The 15941-nt window shown below is 44.6% G+C and overlaps 1 protein-coding gene across 1 annotated transcript; it reads right to left on the bottom strand.

Annotated features, from left to right (window-relative positions):
- Positions 1-4026: 4026 nt before the first annotated feature.
- Positions 4027-11745, bottom strand: SETD9 (SET domain containing 9). Its single transcript, XM_032205599.1, has 7 exons — positions 11673-11745; positions 9885-10059; positions 9470-9795; positions 7765-7888; positions 6741-6856; positions 5406-5511; positions 4027-4377 (listed from the first exon to the last, which is right to left on the bottom strand). Exons 1-7 carry the CDS (start codon positions 11743-11745, stop codon positions 4290-4292), a joined length of 1008 nt encoding a protein of 335 aa, XP_032061490.1. The 3' UTR covers positions 4027-4289.
- Positions 11746-15941: the final 4196 nt, after the last annotated feature.

The following is a 15941-nucleotide window of genomic DNA, read 5'->3' as shown; positions in this document are numbered from 1 at the left end:
AAATGTCTGGAAACCCTTCTTTACTTGTAAAGCTCTTCATGCATCTGCACCATGTTTGTTACTTCATTTTCAGAATTATTTAGCACTAATTGGCCACGTTTTAACATTCTGGGTAACACTGAAGTACACACTAGCCCTCTACCTCATGTAATGTGAAGCATGACAAATGTAACACGCAGATATACATGTAAATAATAAGCAACGGTTTCCCTCAAAAATTGTGGCTTAAGTACAGCAAAATCTTGGAGAGGGCTTTAACACGGCTTCCTAGTAACAGCACAGCAGCATAACTCGGTGTTCAAACTACACAGTAAGCTGGGAGGGGGAGTATGTCTCTGTTCACTTCTAAAGGAAAACTTGCCCAAATCCATAAAGCCACAGCATAAATCCACACATCAGGCTCAGTCACGGGTGTGGGCAGGAAAAAAATCTCTACTCTGTTTAGTCTTAGTACTTAAATTGTACTATTTAAGATTTTTTTTTTTTTACAATTTTCCTTTTCCCTCACAAAAATGATTACTGATCTTGAACCCTGAAAAGCACTGCATTGCTTCTGAGACCTCACATCACATCATTCCATCAGAGACCAGAATTTGTGCTGTGGTTTCCTAGGTCCAGGGTGCTTGTTTCTGAAATGACTGACACAATAAAGGTTCAGGTAAAGAAAAGATGATGATGATTAAATTAGCTAGGAGCACACACTGATATAAATCTAACCAGCAAAAAGTAATTTGTCAAGTAATTTAATGAACTTATCTTCCCTTTCTCAAGGAGCTAAGATGAAGAGATACAAAAATACATCCTACAGTACTATAGTGGATAGGGGAAGAGCAATGGACACCATCTACCTGGACTTGTGCAAAGCATTTGACGCTGCCCGCTTTGACGTCCTTGTCTCTAGAGTGGAGAGATGTGAATTTGATGGATGGACTGTTCCTGGGCGGGTAAGGAATTGGCTGGATGGGAGCACTCAAAGAGTTGCAGTCAACAGCTCAATGTTCAGGTGGAGATCAGTAGCAAGCGGTGTTCATCAGGGGTCAGTTCTGGGACTGGAGCTGTTTAACATCTTTGTTGGTGACACAGACAGTGGGATCGAGTGCACCCTCAGCAAGTTTGCCAATGACACCAAGCTGTGTGGTGCAGCTGACCCCGGAGGGCAGGGATGCCATCCAGAGGGACCATCCAGAGGGGTGGGTGTATGCCTCCACCAATATTTAACTTTTGGTTAGCCCTGAAGTGGTCAGGCAGTTGGACTTGATGATCTTCAAAGATCCCTTCTAACTGGACTGTTCTGTTGTATTCTATTAATAAATTATTATTATTAACAAACAATAAATAGATTACATTGAGAACTATGGGGGTGTTATCAGAGTGCACATTACATCTGAATTAGTGTCATAATGCATCCTGCTCTTTGTGCGTCTGGTAGGAATGAAGGGACACACAGAGAACTGGAATGACTTTCACCTTCCTTTAACGATGAAACGGATCCTAAGAAGACAAGAAACCAGTCAATTTACCTGAAGCCATTCCACAGGCTGTACCATTTCACTGAACTGTTATTTTAACCCTTCCATTTTCTCCTCTCCTGCTCCATCCCCATGTTGTGTTGCTCCTTGCTATTGAGTACCACCTGACTGCACCTCTTTCCCCTGCTGGCTTTTGGTTTTCTAGACTGGACTCTCCTGTTTCAGAGGTGGAAACGTTTCCTGGTCTGTAACTTGGCGAGACTGATTGAGAAGGCTTTAAACTAGGGTCAGCGTGGGAGGAGGACACCATCAGGAACACTGAGATTCAGCCGAGGGATGGCACAGCACCATCCAAGGGTGGCGAAGCTGAGGGGAGTACCTACGTCGTTCCAGGGAGCGCTGCAGATTGAGGAGCACGCCTGAAACGCTTGTACACCAACACACGTTTTTTGCAACACGAGGAGCAAACGGGATGAACGGGAAGCCTCGGTCCTTCCCCCGAGCTGTGGCATCATTGGCAGTAGTGAGACAGGACTGGCACGCAGGCCCTTCGGTGGTTCAGGAGAGGCGGGCAGGGCAGGTGAGGCAGTGCTGCGCTGTGCCTGAGGGAGAGACGGGGCTGTACAGCCCTTCCTGTGAGGGATGACACAGGAGAGCCTCTGGGCGAGGATTAAGGGGATGGATAGCAGAGCAGATGTTGTCCCGAGCATTTACTGCAGCACCAGTTTTGTACAAAGCCTTGTTTAACGTTCTCTAGCTTTTGTTTAGCCCTGAAGTGGCGGGGCAGCTGGACTAGATGATCTTTAAAGATCCCTTCCAACTGAACTGCTGTATTCTGTTCTGTAGCCACCAGCAGACAGACACCAGTTGCTGCTGCCCATTGCAGGCCAGGCCCTGCTTTCCTTCGTGTACCACCAGTCACCAACGCAGGCTGTCAGGTTTCAGTGTCTGAGCAGGACGAAACCACTGCCACCTGTCTTGTTAGGTGACACGCAGCCTGCACCTCAGCACTGCACTGCTCCACTACCAGATACATTCAGACCCAGGAGACAGACACTGCAGTAAATAAATGCTTTCTTAACAAAATAGCTGCAAAATAAGTTCCACAGTTGTCAGACAGGAGTTTATTTTCAAACCTGGTCATTTAAAAATCACCAACAAATGTGTAATGGGACAGCTGAAGTAATCTGTGCCCTTGCACAAACAGCACCTCAGCCTGGAGAGACGTGAACAGCACCTGCCTTTTCTGGCAGGCTCAGACTAGCGTTCCCTCCCCAGCCATAAACCCTGACCTGTTCAGCCATGCAACACCGCGGGCACCCTGACAAACAGCCCCCTGCTCACAGAGCAGGAGATGCCCAGTAACCTCCTCCTGAGAGCTGGGGGAAAAGGCCCAGCCCAGGAGAGGAGGGATCTTCACAGGGATGGGGGATGAGTTGTTCTCTTCCACAGGATGGAGAGCAGCCCCTGCTCTAACCCGGTACCACACAGGGCGACACGGTGAGGTCTGTCCCTAGGAGCTGTTCCCAGCAGCTTCATCAGCCTCGCATGACCCGTGCTGAGCCACATGCCGCCGTCCTGCAGCTCTGCTCTTTGCGTCTTACCGAAATGCCCAGCCTTTTCTGACTGAGGGCTTCTAGATGAATATGGAAGGCAAGCTTCAGGCTTGGAAGGAGAACAAGTAAAACACACTGAAAAGCTATGAATTCTGAAAAAGAAAAATTCTGCAGCTAAGCAAGGCACCTTGGCTGCCCCAACCACTACCAGATTTGACAGACATCACTTCCCAGCTCCTTGTTTCTCATGAGCTTATGCCAACCACAGATTCACTGGGAGGCTTGCTTGGACCTTTGCAGGAAGTACCAGGATGATTTCTCTTTCCAAGAAAGCTGTTTAGCCAGATCCGAAGACTGACAAGCTGTCTCCTGTTTACTTTGTGAAAGCAGTTTGCAGACAGCACCAAGAATTAACGTGGGAATGACTGGTTCTACTTATGCCAGTAACTCATCAAAAAAACACACAGCACACGCAGTTGGCATCACTTCCTACAGCTACTCCACAACTTGAAGTTCTCTGTTTGAGAACAGGAGCTATGAAAGCTCCTGCCACGTGCCAGGAAACTCACAGTACCACAGAAACTGGAGTTGGACAGTACCTTGAGACATCAGGCCGGTTTTCCTCCCGCTTTAAAAGCCGGCAGCTGTGGTTTTTGTGACAGCGCACCCTGCAGGCACATCCTGAGTACATACTGACACTGCTCCTTCCGAAAGGCTTCATAAAAGGTAAGATGCAGTCAACTGCCGACACTTAAATACTTTCTGTAAGGAAAGAGATACCAACAGGAGTGGAACTGACTCCAGGAAAACCAGAATAAGAACTAGTAATCACCATAAACCTGAGAAACAGGTTTATTCATTCAACAGGTTATTTATTTACACAGTTTTACAAACTGTGTTCATTGTGAGCATGAGAAATGGTGGCAAAATACTGAGACCCACTTACAGAAACGTGTGCAAACTAGAAGATTAAATGACACGTACAGAACTTATTTTTTTTATTTTATGAGCTGTATGTACAGCTGAAAAGCAATAAGCAATAATATCCATGATAGGAGGTAGCTGAAAACCTAGTGATGTAAACAGTTAAACCTTCACCACTGCACCACGTCTGGAGTAATCTCAGGGAAATACAAGCCCACAGCTTTCTTTCTGAAGGCTGAAGTTACAGCTCTTCATTGTGTAAAAATGCTCATGGAGCTTGAAGCACACACACAAAAAGTATTGTAATGGCACAGATTTCTTCAGTCCTGAATCTATTAATTCAATTGATGACGGTGTAGTAATTAGAAAAAAGTTCTTCTCCTTGTTTGATGTCTCTGAGAGTGACAAGCACTACACACCTCAGGGGGCTGTAAAAAAATGAAAAGCAAAACGTGTAAGCAAACAACTAAGATGTCAGAAAGCCTATGAAAAGAACACTGAAATAAAGAGAAAGAGCAAACAGAATCAGAACTGGTATCATTACCAAAAAAAGTGCAACCCATGTGGTATTCAAATACTGTTTCCATTCACACAGTGACTCAGAAATTAAATGGACTAATCATGACAGAGGAAAAGACACTAAGACATGTTAAGAAGCTACAGCCCTTTCTGAAACAGCCCCATCTTTCCTCACTGTGCTTTCACACTTCAAGCACAGCATCCAGGTTTTCTTAAACTTCAGTCTTACCTCTTATTTAATTAGCATTTCTTTAGTTATCTGAAGTTTACAAGTGCATCTTTAACTTCGCCTCTATAAAGCCTAAGGTCAATCAGAAAAGCCACTTTTCCAACATGTACCGTAACTCTCCAACCAAGATTCAGTTTTAGAATAGCTCCAGAAATAGATTCAAAGTCTGTATGGTTTTCCTTAAAATCCTCTTGCATCCTCTAGATTAAGAGAATTATTTATTTCCTGGGGTAGCGACTGGACTAAAAGCTCAAATCCTTTGGTGTATTACATTCAGGACGTACTTCAGAACATACAACTTACTTCTTCACATTTCCAGACAGCTCCATAGAAATGCTGACACTTTCCACAAATCTCCAGTGGGAAAACTAAAGCTTTCCAAATGTTTTAAGTTCTAAAAGAGGTGGAAATTTAGGAAATTCAGCATGCTTTAATTGTGTAACCAGAAATCATAAACCTTTATGCTCCATGTTTTCAGAGCTATGCTTTTCTCATTTGCAAATATGTGGGAAAGGAACAAAATCACTCAGCCCTGAAAGCCATTTAAAATGGACCTATTCAAAGAGATAAATTGTCCTTACAGGTACACACTTCTATGTCACTCTTCTTCACGTGCAGTAATATTCTCTTCAACCACGTTTGCCCTTTCCACAAATGCAGCAAGCTTTGTGTCACACAAATCCATGAACTCTTTGACTCACTGCTAACCTCTGTATGTCATGGCTGTAGACGATGTTTGGCAGGTACTGTTTCAGCTCTACTGGAAAACAACTTGGCACATCAAATTCCTGGTAACACACGTTGGCTGCTTTTTCTAGAAATAAGTAAAAAAAATCTTATGCTGAGAAATTCTCAGATAGGAGTTACAGGTGTGTAAAAAAGTACTGCTCCAAAAGTAGCAGATGTTTCATCAAGCCTGAAAACAATGCCTCTGCTGAGAGCTACTACACTCCCCTAAGTCCTACTGTGAATTTATACAAGCAGCTATAAACAACATAACCAGCTGTTGGAGGTTAATTTATCCTTATTACATTAAAAATGATGACCTGATTTTTAGCATTGATATGAAGGGGCACACCTTGCAGAGTACCAGGGACAGCTTACAGCATTGCTAATATCTAGGACAACAGTTACTTGTACAGTTAAAAAAATAAAAATTAAAAAAAAATACATTTTGGTGTCAATTTCCATGCTGGCAAAATATGTCACAAAAACAGCCAGGGAGAAAACTGCCATCTGCCCAGCAGAAACACTGAAATTTTCTTTGCAGGGGTTCTGGACCTGGAATGAGTGGTATGATGGGACAGAACTTTGTCTACACGCCAGTCAATACGTGGTTCATTACACTTCCTTTCTGGATGCTACTTGGAAGCATGATAGTATCGGTGTAATGCAGGCTATGAAAGCCACTTACAGGCTAGTTATGGTAGTCATTAAACTTTCTGTATCTCACAACCATCTGCATTAGTCACTTTTTCCCCCAAACTTTAAGACCAACACATACTGTAGACAAAAGAAATAAATCATTCTCATTATGTCCCACAGTTACAATACTAGCCACTTCCTGTATTTTGTGCACTTTTATTTCTTAAGTCTAAAAAATTATTATAGTCCAAATGAACAGCGACAGAAACTTTTGGTACATGCCACTTTGCACATGGTTTTCTCAAGAAGTCTGCTGGAACTGTAGTGGGAATCTCAAATCTGTACTGCCTCAGTCCAGAACTCCTGTGCCAGGTATCTTTTCCCAGTGACTTGCACTCTGGGACGTGTGCCTTCTGTACCACATACCAGCAAGGAGACATCTGGGGGAGTCAGTGAGGAAAGCACAAGGATGTTCTCAGAGTTGCTGCGATGAAAGATTTTAACACTTGGTTTTTACAAAGAGCCTCAGAAACTCCTTGCTCCTTGTTTATCTTGCTTTAAACAGTTTTGCCCTTCATCCCTCATCCCCCATCAATATTTGATTCTCCTTGTCAGTTGCAAAATAATTTATATCCAAACAGACAAACTCAACCTTTGAAAATTTACCTGGCAACTTACCATACGAGCAGTTGTTAACATACTGTCCCACTGCCAGTGGGTTTTGTGGAGCAGCCGTGAGCCAGCTCACATCACTCATCTGGAATGGGCCGAGCTGATCCCTCCTGCTGCAAGACCTGAAATGACCCACAGTGCTAACATGTATCACTGCTCCTTCACTTACCAAGTGGTACGCACTTCCATCTGCAGAAATAGCCAGGACAACATTTGTAAAGGGCTGGAAGGAACAATACCTTGATGACTGCTTAAAAAGTACATTTAAAACTACTGTCAGGAAGTGGTTGTCTCTGACACCCCAAGAGAACCAGCATGAAAACACCATGTACAATTCCAGAAATCTGCATCAAACTTTACAATCACAGAAGAATTTTGTTCGCCTCTAAAGATGTGAAGCCTCCTTACAACATCATCATAAATCTCATTCCCAGAATTCAAGCCTTATATTAGTTGTCCCTTACTTTACACCCTTTCTGCTTGTTAGTCATTTTATTTTCAAACACAGAAACTGCTCCACCAAAGTTCCTACAAACTGTATTTTAAGCTAAGCTGGAACAGTCCACTTCATGTCAGCTCTGTACTTACTGCTAAGGGCTACAGCTCTCTTAAGTGCTGCCCATCTGCAGACCAGAGACAGAGCTGACAGATTCTCCCTTCTGCTATTTGCAATTCCATATGGAGGCATTTTTTTTCCCCATTCACAAAGCAGATTTGATTAAAGAATTCTGAAGCATGTTAAAAATATGCTGTCCTGTTCCTACTAGAACTATTTTCTTTATAAGAAACAGTCCCTGTCCACAACTTTCATCAAAATGCTTCTCACTGGTGTTACAGAGACACAAGGACATAGTAGATCATGTCCAGCAGCTCTTACCCTTGTGCTGTTTTACAGCATGACATACACAGAAGTGGATGATATTTCAAATAAAAATCAAATTAGGGCGAGACAAGAGAAACCTGACAATATTAGCACTAGATTCTAAGATACCAGCTGAGTGCCATTCCCCTATTTCTTATGATTGCTTACCTGTACACTGCTCTTGATAGTCCTTTATCATTCCCATCAATAAGGACACCATCTATGCACCTAAAAATAAAAGGATTGCCAAGGGACTGGAAAAAGATCGGCTCGTGCTTTCTGTACACTGTACCTGTTACAAAACAGATATGATTATTTCAGAAGAAAATATGTTATTTGAGGATAGGCTTACGACATCATCCAGCCTCCTCTACGCAGAACCTGAAGCAACAGAACGAATAGGCAAGATCTCTTCTCTCAGCTTACGACCCTGACTCTTGTAAATGTCTGCAAGCTTTTAGACACCTCTTTGAGAGATACAAAAAATCTACGTCAGCTGAGGTATTCCAAAGAGAAGCCATTGAAGGAAATTGTTAAAAAGAAGAACCCATGCGAGAAGTAGATGAAACATTGAAACATCATAGGCAACTGGTCTGAAAGAGAAAAAGTGACCAGAAAGGAAAAAGTGATGATTGAACTTTTAGAGAGGAAAAGGTGATGTCTGCTCAGGAAAGCACATCTGAAGATACCCAGTTGCTCTGTTACTACTGTACCAGAAGTCTGAAAAACACACATACAAGCAAAAACATGAATTCCCCCCACCCCCCCATCACCCTGATCAGAGGTTTTGCTTGGTACAAGACAGAAAAATGCCATGACACTATGCCAAGGACAAGTCATTTTAGCACAACATTCCCCAGATCTGTGCCCTGCACTTCAAGCATAGACAAGTGAGAGCGGACTGGCTTGTCATTTCTCCTGACATTGCAGTTGTGCATCCCTCACGGCCACTATATCTCCAGCAACGCCCTGCAGAAAACCCCCAGTGACACCTTGTGGGGTGATAGGCAAGGACCCCCTCTGGCAGGCTGCATTCACTGCCAAACAGCGGGCAGGATGGCACTGACTGACCTGGTCTCTACAGTGGTCCCTTCCCCAGCCAGCAGCCCTCTGGTTTCCCTGTCACCTATGGAAAAGACATTTCAACAGCTCATCCTCATTTTGCTGGACGAGCTGCTACACGAGACCCTCAATGAGTCTTCGTGTTTAACATGTGCCTGAAGTCCTAAGTGAGCTGAAACAAATCCCAGCTCTTCAACAGAGCTGCCCTGGCTTTCCCATACCTATATAATTATGAATATTTTATAAAACGTAAGCAAATACAGTTCCAAGAAACGAGGAACAGAGAAGGGCATGTCTCTGAACATGCTTTATGGAGAGCAGCTCTGTTAGATAAGGGGTATATAGATAAATATGCATTTTTGTGCTTTGGAAGTGTGTGGATCCACTCGTCCATGTGGATAGCTCAAATCCCCATTCCTTCAGACACACGTCCGAAACACAAACCCCACAGCACCACACTGTGCTTCACGCTGCTCCCACACCGCTGCGTTTACAGAGCCTGGCAGGCGAAAAGCGAGACCTTCACACTGAAAAATCGTTTGATCTGGGGGCAAAACTCCCTCCCCCGGTACCGCTGGGCCGATTTGGAGAGCGACTGGGGTTGGTTTACACACAGAAACACTCTCGGCCGGGGCAGCCTGTGAGGTGAGGACGAGACCCGGCATGAAGCAAACCCTGGGGGCAGTTACTGGGTACATGGCAGTTAGTGGCAGTTGGTGGCAGTTAGTGGCAGTTGGTGGCAGTTACGGGGGTACATGGCAGTTAGTGGCCGTTGGGTACATGGCAGTTAGTGGCAGTTGGTGGCAGTTACCGGGGTACATGGCCACCACCGCCCCTCGCCTCGCGCCGCCCCTGCTGAGGAAGACGCCGGTGCCGGCGGCGGGCAGGGAGCTGTGGCGGCGGGCGAGGCCGAAGCCCAGCGCCTGGAACAGGACGTCCTGCGGGCCGCGGGCAGCCCCCTCGCAGCGCCCCGGCTCCCCGTATTTTCGGCCGATCTCCGGACGCGCGGCCAGGACGGGCGCCTGCCTGCCCAGGTCGCTGGCGAACAACGCCGCGAACGCCCTCAGCAGCGTTTCTAAAACGGCTTCGTCGGGGATAATCTTGTCCTGGGAGCTCTCGGGGACGTACCGCAGGGTCCTGGACAGGAAGAGGGGCGTTTGAGCAGGACGGCGGCGTGTTAACCCCCTACCCCCCCCCCCCCCCCGCCCGCCCCGCCGCCGCCTCACCTGCGCTGGCGGCGGAGGTTGAGGGCGAGCCAGGGCACGAAGCGGTATCGGTAGGCGGCCCAGCGCCGCCGCAGCCCGCGCAGCATGGCGCCGCGCAGCCCCGCGACATGGCCGCCGCCGTGCGTCGCAGCCAATCGGCGCCCGGGCAGCGCGCCGCTATTTGCATACCGAGATGCTATTGGTGGTTACGGGGCCGGGGGAGGGGAGGGGAGGGGAGGAGGGAGGGATGGAGGAGGGAGGGGGCCGCGGCATGGCGGCGGGCTGCGTGTGAGGGGCGGTGTCGGCACCCGCCCAGGCAGCGTTCAGTGGGGCCGTGCTGGCGCTGCCCGTCGTGTTAAAGGCCAAAAGTCCGTGGGTGGTGTCTCCGAAGGCTTGGGATGTATAAATATAACCGCTTCTCCTTGCTCACGGCGTGGGGATGCAATAGGAGATGCAAAGACGTGTGAAAGCCAAGCTGCGTGTGTGGAAAGCACAGCCCCGTGAGCTGCCCCGGCAGCCTTGTGGTCCCCAAGCTCTTTGGTGCCTCACAAAGCACACAGGATGTCCCCCAAAGCACTATAAAGTTACTCCCCTGTACCTGGGGGTGCTCCCAGCTGCTCACATCTCTCGGATTCTCCCTCGCAGCAGCTACCTGTCCCGCTGGAGCGCTGCCTCAGCCTCCCCTCTCCTCTTCGGTACCTCCTTTCATAAAACTTGCCCCGTGGGATGCTGCTCCCGACCTCCCATTTCAGTCAAGGTCTGACAATGGAGTCAAAGGTTACTGGAAAGATGTGACAGAATATCATAGAATCGTAGAATATCTGGAGTTGGAAGGGACCCATAAGGAGCATCAAGTCCAACTCCCGGCACCGCACAGGTCTACCCAAAAGTTTAGACCATGTGACTAAGTGCACAGTCCAAATGCTTCTTAAATTCAGACAGGCTTGGCGCAGTGACTATGTCCCTGGGGAGCCTGTTCCAGTGTGCAACCACCCTCTCGGTGAAGAACCCCCTCCTGATGTCCAGCCTAAACCTCCCCTGCCTCAGCTTGACAACATTCCCGTGGGTCCTATCACTGGTGATTACAGAGAACAGGTCAGCTGCCTCTCCACTCTCCCTCGTGAGGAAGCTGTAGACTGCGATGAGGTCCCCCCTCAGCCTCCTCTTCTCCAGGCTGAACAGGCCCAGTGCCCTCAGCCACTCCTCATGGGTCTTTCCCTCTAGGCTCCAGTGTCTCGTCGCCCAGTCTGTACATGTAGTCAGGGTTGTCCCATCCCAGGTGCAGGACCCGGCACTTGCTTTTGTTAAACTTCATGTGGTTGGTGATTGCCCAGCTCTTTAATCTGTCCAGGTCTCTCTGCAAGGCCTTTCAGAGTCCACAGAGTCTGTTGAGCCTCTTGCAGAGCCTCAACAGAGTCCACAACTCCTCCAAGTTTGGTGTTGTCAGCAAATTTGCTCAAAACACCTTCTAGTCCTGCATCCAAATCACTTATAAAAACATTGAAGAGGACTGGCCCTAAAATGGAGCCTTGAGGGACCCCAATAGTGACCATCCACCAGCCTGATGTGGCCCCATTTACCACAACCCTTTGAGCTCTGCCCGTCAGCCAATTGCTCACCCATCGTATGATGTTTTTGTTTAGCTGTATGCTGGACATTTTGTCCAGTAGGATCCTATGGGAAACCGTGTCAAAAGCCTTGCTGAAGTCCAAAAAGATTACATCAGCTGGTTTCCCTTGATCGACTAGATGGGTGATCTTGTCATAAAAGGAAGTCAAATTTGTTAGGCAGGACCTACCCCTCATGAACCCATGTTGGCTACATCACTGATAGCACTGTCTCCCAGGTGTGCTTCAATAACTTCAAGAATCATCTTCTCCATTCTTTACCACGCACTGACATGAGACTGACAGACCTGTATTTGCTAGGGTCTTCTTTCTTACCCTTCTTGACAATTGGCACATTTGCCAGCTTCCAGTCTACTGAGACCTCTCCAGATTCCCAAGATCATTGAAAAAACAATGGAGAGAGGTCCCATGATGACATCAGCCAGCTCTCTAAGCACCCTGGGATGAATCCCATCCAGACCCATTGACTTGTGTGGATCCAGGTGGAGCAGCAAATCCCGCACACGTTCAGGGTTGGTTGGGAGTTTGTCATTCCCACCGTCATGGTCCTCCCGCTCAGGGCACCCAGGGTCCCGAAGGCCACCTTCAGCGTTGAAGACAGAGGCAAAGAAGGCATTAAACGTCTCTGCCTTGCCTATGTCATTGTTTGTGAGGAGACCTTCCCCATCAAGTAGTGGACCTATGTTTTCTTTGGTTCTCCTTTTTCGTCTCCCACAGACATGGCCAGCTTCAACTCTAGTTCGGCTTTGGCCACATTAATTTTCTCCCTACAAACACAAACAGCATCCCTGTATTCCTTCCTCGTAGCCTGACCCTACTTCCAGCAGCTGTACACTTTATTTTTTCTCCTAAGTTCCAGTAGAAGATCCCTGGTCAGCCAGGCTGGCCTTCTGCCCCACCTGCCTGCCTTCCACTATTCTGGAATTGCCTGATCCTGTGCTGTTAGGAGGCAGTGCTTAAAGATTGACCTTGCTGACTAGTTCCTGAGCAGCCTGAAGTCTGCTTTCCCCATACCCAGGGCTGAAGTTTTGGTGGCAGTTTTCCTCCTGTCGCCATAAATTCCAAACTCAAAACACTTCATGGTCACTGTGACCGAGATGGCCGCCAGTTGCCACATCTTCCTATTTTACTCCTAACTGTGCATCTGAGCTCTTGACAAGAGTTTGGGATTCTGCGTGCCATGCCCAGCAGTGCTATGACAAGAACAGAATTCCCTTCACACCTCAGAGCTTTGCAAATGCCTCTTAATTTGTTCCCTATTTGCTGTAATTCTATTATTGGCCCTGTACATTTCTTCAAAGTGCAGGAACTGAACGATGATAATACTGCAAACTGATATAAAATAGCCCAGGGAAATGATGGGAAGCAGCACAGCGTGTCAGCGTAAGCCTTAGGTTTTGGCTCCATCAAAGTGCTTTCCTGCCCTCTTCGGGACTTTCTGGGTAATGACACTGAAGAAACATTCACAACTGAATTCAAACAGCAGCGTGCCTTCATTAGAAAATAACATACACATTTGCCACAGTATATTGTGACTTTTAAAAGGACGACTGTCATGACTCAGCTCAGCAAGGAACACTAAGCCATGAGAAAAAATAATAAGGGGATGGATATAAAGGTAAACAAGGGGAGGTCCTGCAAGGTAGGCACAGTAAGGACAGAACGGCCACTCTGATGCACGATCCTCCTGACATTCCCATGTGCTCTGAAAGCAATTGTTAACTTTGTGAGATCTTGCAAAGCTGAAACACTGTCAAACCTCGACCTATGACCATCACGTAGAACTTTAGTTAGAAATAGAAATTTAGTATTGTTCTCACCAAAGGAAATAAAAATTAGGATAACTTACTATTTGCCTGTGGAAGAACCGAATGTGTCTTCATTTGAAAAGGTATTTCCTAAAACAGGTGTCTTGACTTTTACTGCCCAGTGCTGAGGACAGGTGCTCTCTGCCATCCCTTGTTCTTAAACAGGAATATTTATACCCTGTTTATCTAAGTTTTATCATGTATTTGCCTTCTCGACATTACAGTGTGTTTTCCATCTTTTAAAGATCATAATTTAACTGCAGATTGCTGCTGCCAAGTTTTGCTGTTATACCTTTGCATTAACCGCCATTTTCAGAAAACCACGTAAGTAATGAAGGAAATAAAGGGGTTGATCCTGCAAAATGTGGATTTTAGTAGTCACAAAACAACACTTTAAAATTAATAATTTTTTAAATAAAAATATTCCCCCTTCATTCCTCCCCACCACCCCTCCAAAAAAAAACAAAACAAAAAAAAAAGAGGCTATCACCTGAAATCACCTGTACTGCTTTGCAATACATATTCAGGCTGTCTGGTGGAAAAAAAGAATTTATGTTTGCTACTTAAATCAGAAGCAGCAGAACCACTTCACTGAAAATCATAAAAGAGAGAATTAACTTCCAGGGTATTTAGTAACTCTTCTAAACTATACATGGGGAGGGTTTAGATTAGATATAATGAAGAAATCCATCATGATGAGGGTTGTGAGGACCTGGAGCACACTGTTAAACTGAACGTATTGACAATAAGCAAAGGACAGTATTTGTTCAAAAACTTTTATTTACTATAAAGACAAAAACACCAAAATAGGTACAAATTATACTATATAAAATTGGTTCAATGGGGTAAAAACTTTTAATTAAAATATCTTGATATATTTAAAATAACAAAGGATATAATGAAGCCAAATTTCTTAACCCAGAGATTTCTGTAAAATTTGCTTGCACAGTAAGGTGCTAATAGAAGTTAGCCCTTAAGCCCTGGAAATCTTAGGAATCAGTCACATAGCAAATATAATTTCATTGTGAAAGTGAACTTTGGTAGAAGAAACTCTATAGGACACCTGAGGTAGTAGAAACTGGAATAAACAGCAGTAGACGTTATTTACAACTTAAGTACCAAATAACATTAAGAACACAAAAAATAATTACACAATACAATTTTCAGTCCAGCTTTGATCCAAAGAAAATAAGAATATTACATCACATCTGCATTTTAAAAACACCACAATTACCAGCAAGCTGAGGGAAACGCAAACAAACTCAAACAAAATGCATTTGGACATCTAGAGGCAGTTTGAGTTTGAAATGTGGTAGGCATGGTGATCTACAAAGTAATACTGATTAGCTGAGGTTCATCAGTTTATACAGTTTAAATTTCTGCCAGAAACAGTATTAATCTGACAACTGATCTTCCAGTACATGAATTGGCAAGAGTGCATCCTTTAAAGCTTGCACATAAGAAAGACATGGAAACAATCTTATTAGAATGAGAAATTCTAAAGTGGTCAAAAAAAAAGTCAAGTACAAAACAGTTAGAGCTACCAAACTTCACATTTCGGTATTATCTTTTTAACTCTTCAAAGTCCGCCAATCTGCCAAGACAAAGGAATGTAAAATTTCCAAAAGAAACACATTCACAACTAATGACACTGCTTTTTTTTTTTGTATTAGTATGAGCACTATCATTACTGTAAACTTATCTTTAAGATGTTTTACTTCCAATTTGTATTGTACATTTTTAAACGTACTATAGCTTATTAAGTTTGTCCTGAGTCTTTGAGAATAACCAATTCTATTTCAGTCCCACAACTCAACTGGCTTCTGAAGAGTTAAAACACAAACAGTATTTTTATCAAATGGATTAAACACAATCAGTATATGATTTAAAAATATCCCCATTAAAAAAAGCAAAAGAAAAGCTGCCATTTTCCTTCAGAATTACATGCATCAGAATCTAAAAACCTGCGTTTAGAATCATTTTAAAAACATGTTTTAAAAACACACCTGCTAAAAACAAAAGTTTTGCACTATAGGTGAAGCTTTACTTCACATTTTATCTTGCTTTTCAAGTCCAAGTTTGTTTCTTGTTAAAATAAATACCTTTCTTATGGTAATTTTTTTTTTAAACATTTAGAAATTAACTTATCACTAACAGCTACAGTAAATAGATGATGTATGGCAGAAGGAAAACAGCAGGTAAAACTTATTATCAGTAACGTATGTGGCCTCAGTTTTGCTACAGAAAGCATGAGATTTACTCATAGTTGGCACCTGCTCCCACAGAAGTACAGGACAAAGTCTCCCATAAACTTCAGTGTGAACTGGGTTTGAGCCCTTTGACTTGTAGTTTCTCTACTTAATTTGCCAGAATAGATTGTACGAAAAGCTATATGAAAAGAAGGCTCAACAACTTTTTGCGTGATTCAGGCTCTGAATTGTTTTACGCAGAACATTTTTTTTTTTATAGTAAACTATACTATGAGAGCCTGAAACACTGACTTGTTGAAGGTGGCATTTTATTTCATTTCGTATTTCCAGCAAATCTGTTTTTAAAACTTGTGTCAGCAAGATATTAATTGACACAGTTTGTTTGCATCTTTTTCTAAAGACTATTTTAAAAGATCACCTTTCCCTGAAAGT

Source organism: Aythya fuligula, chromosome Z, assembly GCF_009819795.1.
Source record: "Aythya fuligula isolate bAytFul2 chromosome Z, bAytFul2.pri, whole genome shotgun sequence".
Lineage (NCBI taxonomy): Eukaryota > Metazoa > Chordata > Aves > Anseriformes > Anatidae > Aythya > Aythya fuligula.
This window is presented reverse-complemented; position numbering and strand designations above follow the sequence as displayed.